Source organism: Poecilia latipinna, unplaced genomic scaffold, assembly GCF_001443285.1.
Source record: "Poecilia latipinna isolate Pla-1442-1.1 unplaced genomic scaffold, P_latipinna-1.0 Scaffold925, whole genome shotgun sequence".
Taxonomy (NCBI): domain Eukaryota; kingdom Metazoa; phylum Chordata; class Actinopteri; order Cyprinodontiformes; family Poeciliidae; genus Poecilia; species Poecilia latipinna.
In genome coordinates this window covers 117,954-123,953 of record NW_015113541.1, presented here as the reverse complement: position 1 = coordinate 123,953, position 6,000 = coordinate 117,954, and the positions used below count along the sequence as shown (strand labels likewise).

Genomic DNA, 6,000 nt, shown 5'->3' with positions numbered 1-6,000 from the left:
AGTGTGTCTTTACCTCCGCGGCAGAGGCTCCGCCGAACCCCTGAGACCGACTCACCGAACCCCTGGGGTTCGGTTGAACCCAGGTTAAGAACCACTGCTCTAAAGGAACTGGTCAATGTAATTATTCAATTTAAAAAGAAACAAAACACTAAAACCTGCATTTGTTATTATATCTCTATTTAAAATAATTCACTGACCAAAGTTATTAGAGGAATTTATGATCGTTTCTGATTTATAAAAAACAATCATAAAATTCAGAAAATTTTGCATTGAATTTCTCAAAAGACGTCAAATTTTTACATTTTGCATCATCAGAGCAAATATGCTATTTAAATTACACAGAAGATGAGAACATAAAACTATAAATCTAGTAGTTTTCTTGACATTTTGCCACTTAAAATAAAAACTCATCAGAATCTGTATCTGCAAACATCAATTGTATCAAATAAATTTTCTTTTTGGCTCAGAAACTATAAAAAACTAAACAAATGCTTCACTGTTGGTGACATTTCAAGCACCTTTCTTTAAATCAATGATTAATTTAATCAGATGATCAGAATCTTTACTCAGAGGCCTAAAGAGAAGACAAAGTCGGTTTGTTTGTGTCGTTTCTGCTCATTCAAAGCGGAGCGAGTTTAAAAGAGGCTTTAGAGAAATTACTGTGCCTTGTTCATGGCAGAGATGGGGAGCCATCCATGTTGCCTTTGGGCCAAATCCAAGACTGGGATGGTGGCGGCTTGCTTGTGTCCTTCGGGATACATCGAGAGGATCGCATCAATCCTCTGCAAAAGAAACAACAGAGGATCTTCAATAGCATTGTTTTGTTTTTCTTTCTCAACTTATAATCAGAAAATCAAAGTGTTTAGATGTTTCTTAGAAAAGCAGACATTTTCAAAGAAGTTTTATTTTTGAAATATTCAAGCTATTCTTCATTAACAAGCAGCTCTACAGAAAAATAAAAGTTACACCACAAAAATGATTGCAAACAAAATGTAAGAATATAGAGCCAGGCGATAAACTGATTTTATCGGTCAATCCAATTTTTTGTTTCTGAAGATTTATTTCTTTGGAAAATCGTCACTTTTTTTCACGATGCACTCGTTGTACAGGTTAGAGTGATGTCACCGCGCCCAGGGCGGCCATCTTGTTTCACAAGCATGTTGACAGATTTTATTTATTTGGAATCTGAATTAAAGTCAACGCTATGATGGAATAAAGGCTTACATTTCTTTTTTAATTATGAGACTAAAATCATAATATTACATAATATAAAGTCCTACAACATTAAAGTTGAAATAATACAAAAATAAAGTCAGAATTTTATGAGAACTCAAACACAGAAAATAAAAATATAAGCATCTTGTGAAGTTATACTTTGATAAAGGTTTTACAAACAATACTTCATAGAAATCCTTAATCTTTCATCACATCAGTATTAAATTATAAACAGTAGTAGGACTTTGACATGACTGTGCAAATAATTATGTATATTTCAAAGAAAGACTTACACAAACTGGTCTGATAACTAACGTTTTTCCTCATTGAAACAACTTTCTTGCAATTTTAGTTTGTTTTGTTTTCTTTTTCTAGTAAAATTGTGTCTTTTTTGTGCCATCACTATATTCTTGTAACTAAACAAAAATTTTGGTAACCTGGCTGTTATTCTGCACTGTACAAATCAGAGAAACTAAAGATACATTTTGAAAATATTTTCTGTAATTTCATTTTGTAGGGGGGAAAAAACCTAATTGATTAAAATTGGAAATCAGATTTCATACTGTCTTGATCTCATTTGTTTTTATGCTTTTAATCATTCAGGGCAACATTTAAGTTTTTATACATTTATTTTCTTTTTTTTAGGTTTTTATTTGGCAGCAAGGAAGAGAAGCATGAGGAAAAAAAAAAAATCTACATTTGTTATTTCTAATTAATGTTCTGCTTGTGCTGGATGAATAAAAAACAATGGATATTAGATCTGATATGAAAAAATCTAAGATTTTATTTTTATAATATACCTCTGGCCCTTTAACAACATTTGTTTTGTGTATTTATTTATTGTCAGGAGTTAGTTGCCTTTTTTCCTCCTAAGATCTGGAAAAACATGTAAATAAACCCACTGGGGAGCAGATCAGACGTCAGAAGCCGTTCTTACCTTTTTGTTTTCTGCTGTGAACTCAAACGGAGTGTCAGGGTTGTTGTCAGGCGTGTCTCTGTGCTGAAGCAACAACAAAAAATATAGAATACACACTGGGTTATAAAGAGTTCATGCAGTCTCTACCAAATATATAACAACAAACTTCTGGGGAAAAAAAATCACCTTAAAAGGTTAAAATTTATTGCATTAAAAAGCTGATTCAGAACAGCTAGTTTAATGCTTAAATAGTTTGTTTACAAAAGATTAACCAGGACGGCGCCATGAAAGCCCAGAGAGGAAACAGGTGTTTTTCTCCAACTACAGAAAGGAGGAGACGAATAACAGACAATTATTTCTGCTTCTGCACACACTGCCCCCTTGTGAGCAGCAAATGCCCCTTTGTGCAACTTTAAAAAAATGTAAATAAAAAGAAGAGCCTTGGCTGGTTTTTGTTGTTAAAATGTCTCTGACAACAAGAGAAATATGCAAAGATACAAGTTTCTGATGGATGTGATGTTTGTCTGAGCGCCTAACAGGTAATAAAGGTTATTCCCTAGATAAAAAGGGAACAATCGGAAAAATAGGCGCTCCTGGGATTAAGCAAGTAAAAACATGGTGCAGAGTGAGGCGGGGGCCATAATTTCTCTGTACTGTTATTGGCTGATTAATTTAGAAGAATTAATATAATGTAATCCTGAGAGTCGTTCACAAAGTTCAACTTCATTTCTAAAACAAAACAAAAAAAACAAAACAAAAATAATGCAGGTGTTAAATCTCTTTTTTTTTCTAAGACTGCACCGAATTTCGAACATTTTAGGAAAACAAACTGATCCAAAGATTAGATAATCTTTGAATTATCAGGGAGGCTGAATTCAGGAGAAGATCTGGTTAGAAGAATAATAAGAAAGCCAGTGAGTTTATTTAATATTGCTTACTGTACCTTTGTGCTTAATAAAGATAACTTAAGCTACTCATGTTCAAAATTATGCATTAAAATAACTTTTGACTATTTTTGTAAGTGACATTAGTTTGACTTTTGTATAAATGCTGTAAAGCTAAAGTGTCTCATGTTTACACTATTTTATGTTGGAAGCAAAACAAACTTTTGCCTGTAGAACAATATCCAGGTCATGTGTAAGCCCTAGTAATTAATCGGTAAAATTAAAAATGTTTGTTTATTTTCGATTCAAAAACAAATAAAATACCAATCAACTTTCAATTTTTTGTCTTTTGCTTGTCAATTGAAAATGGAAAGAAGGAATGATACACAGACTGAGACTGTGTATCATTCCTCATTAACAAAGGTGTTAACATTTGCAAACACCTTCCTTTCATTAAGGAAAAATGCCTAAGACTCATTTTTTTGAATCTACAATAAATTTGTCTCTTTAAAATATTTCAAGTTCAAATTATTTTTGCACAGGCAAAACTAAAAGAATTCACTGCTTTTCATATTTTAAATTTTATTTCAAAATATATTGCCCTGAGTACTTTCAACTTGGCAATTTTATCCAGACAACACTGAGTATATGATAAAAATAAGGACCCTTCCTGAGATAATGTCCTGGATATTGATTTGAAACTGAAAAACTCACCACAAATATGCCTCCAGCTCCAGCTCGTGCAGCAGATTGATGCAAACCTCTGACCTGCCTGGCCTGTAACACAGAGGAAGACAGGCAAAATATAAATAATAAAAAAATAACCTAACCTACAAAAATATGTATGCTTTGCTAGCAGGATTACTTACAATCCCATTTACTGTCAAGTCTCATTTTAAACTGATAATTTGGAAAATAAAACCCCCCAGTAAATATAAAGCACTACAAACACAGAACCACTATTTGCAAAAACTTACTTTTATATATTTGGCTAAAATTTTTAGTTTGTTTTGTTGTTTGTTTTTTTCAAAATGGAGTCTGCACACAAGTCCTGTTTCTATACAAAGCTATATGATGAGTTAGGCACATGCAAACTGCAGAGCATAAAACGATACGCTGATCATGTAAAAAAAAAAAAGTCAGCATTTAAAGTTAGATTGTAAAAGAAATTCTAAAAATGAAGCATTATTCTGCAAGAACCTTAACCATCATAGCACATAAACAAGAATAGCAGAAGTCACTCACTGAACCACTGGTAACATTTTAAATTATATATTATTTACTTAAATTATTATATTAGCGACGTTTCACATGGTAGCATAAACCAATATTTAATATTTAAATACGGATGGTACGGTTCAAATACTTATATAGTCATATTTATTTGCTTTACTTAATCGACGTACAGTTGTGTAAATCAACACCAAAAACTCTCCTGTTCAGCTGTAAATCCGAAGTAAATCACACAAATCATTAACGTATCGAATTTGTCTGCAAAGATGTACGTTTGGAGTAGATATACCTTTATGTAGTCTTGTTTGTCAAGCTTTCAAATTATAAATATCTGATAGTTTGATGCTAAGCTACCTGCTACTGTCACTGTTATCAAACGCTGCTTAGCCTAGCCTAGCGTAGCCTAGCATAGCTGTCCGGGCTACATGCCCTTGCGAAGAGTCACAGCACTTCTTCTCCAATCTGCCGAGCAAACAGCTTCTGATTGAGATAGTTAACATTTGCGAAAAACCCCAAACTTACTGCCTGCGAAACAGCAGATCGAACTGCAGAAGATAAAAACATCCTGAAGCTTCGAGTTCGTGTTAGCAGCAGAAGGACGGGACAGCGGCGGCGGACATCTACACCGGCGCTCGATTAGTACGATCTGACGTCACATGCTGCGTTTCTCAGTTTCTGTGTAACTAAATCAATCCCAGATTGATCGCTTGCTTTAAAACTTTATTTATAAAGTGCCTTGAAATAATTTTTTGTATGAATTGGCACTATATACATACACTTTTATAAAATTGAAGTATAATGAAATTGATTTAGCAGTAGGTATTGTGTTAAAATGTTATTACTGCAGTTTAATACATAATTTATCCAATAGTTTTACTTTATGAAGCTTAATTTTGTCAACTTATTTACACAATCCCATGTAAGGTAATTGTAAATCATCTCAAGAGAATGTTAAAAACAGAAAATATGACATTTTATATCTAAAATTAACACATTGTAAACACATTGTAAACACTACAATGTGTGCCATTTCCAGCCCCTGGACTGATTGCCTGTGGCATTTCAAGAATGACACAAATTTGCCCTCTGCCTCCTCAAATCTGCTTGGAATTATTTTATTAAACTTGGTTAAATACAATAAGTTGTTTCAAAGAATGAGCCACTGAAATCCTTATTTTATTGCTCAGAAACATTTTGTTCTATATTTTTCCAATTGACACCAAAAACAAACAAAAAAAAAAAATTCATTTATTTTAATAAGGCAAACCTGCAAAACCCTATTGAAGTTTTACATCTATAATAATTTATACATCCATTACCAACAACAAATCTGACTACCTTATTTGTATAACTAAAGCGTCACATGCTTAATTGCTCAATAGCTTATCACAGCGGCATTCAAACCTTCTGGCTCCGGGGCCAAAACCCGCAAATTTAAACAACTTCGGGGCCAAAATATTAAGTACATTTAAAATGCAAACATTTAGGGATTTTTTTCCCTCTGTTTTTTTTAGCTTTACTTGCTTGATAATAAACTTTTTTTCTGAAATCTATGAATCCTTAAAGATTTTAAACTTAATCACTGCAACAACACTAAGTTTTACCAAATATTTTTGATATAGTTTGTGATCTAAATATTTTCATACACTTGAAATTATGCAAACCTAACTCACACGTAACTTTTCAAGAAAATCTAAGACCTTGGTTTAAATCAATAATTCCTTAATATTGATTTTTTTAAAAGTACTTGTT

The 6,000-nt window shown here is 32.6% G+C and overlaps 1 protein-coding gene across 1 annotated transcript in view; it reads right to left on the bottom strand.

Moving 5' to 3' along the window:
- ndufv2 (NADH:ubiquinone oxidoreductase core subunit V2) overlaps window positions 1-4,928 on the bottom strand; it is a 12,930-nt gene extending 8,002 nt beyond the window's left edge. Inside the window, exons 1-4 of the mRNA XM_015049086.1 lie at window positions 4,771-4,928; window positions 3,730-3,792; window positions 2,153-2,215; window positions 666-782 (exon numbers count right to left, since the gene is read on the bottom strand). Coding sequence (XP_014904572.1) covers window positions 666-782; window positions 2,153-2,215; window positions 3,730-3,792; window positions 4,771-4,812 — 285 coding nt within the window. The 5' untranslated portion in view covers window positions 4,813-4,928. The remainder of the gene's footprint in view (window positions 1-665; window positions 783-2,152; window positions 2,216-3,729; window positions 3,793-4,770) is intronic.
- Window positions 4,929-6,000: the final 1,072 nt, after the last annotated feature.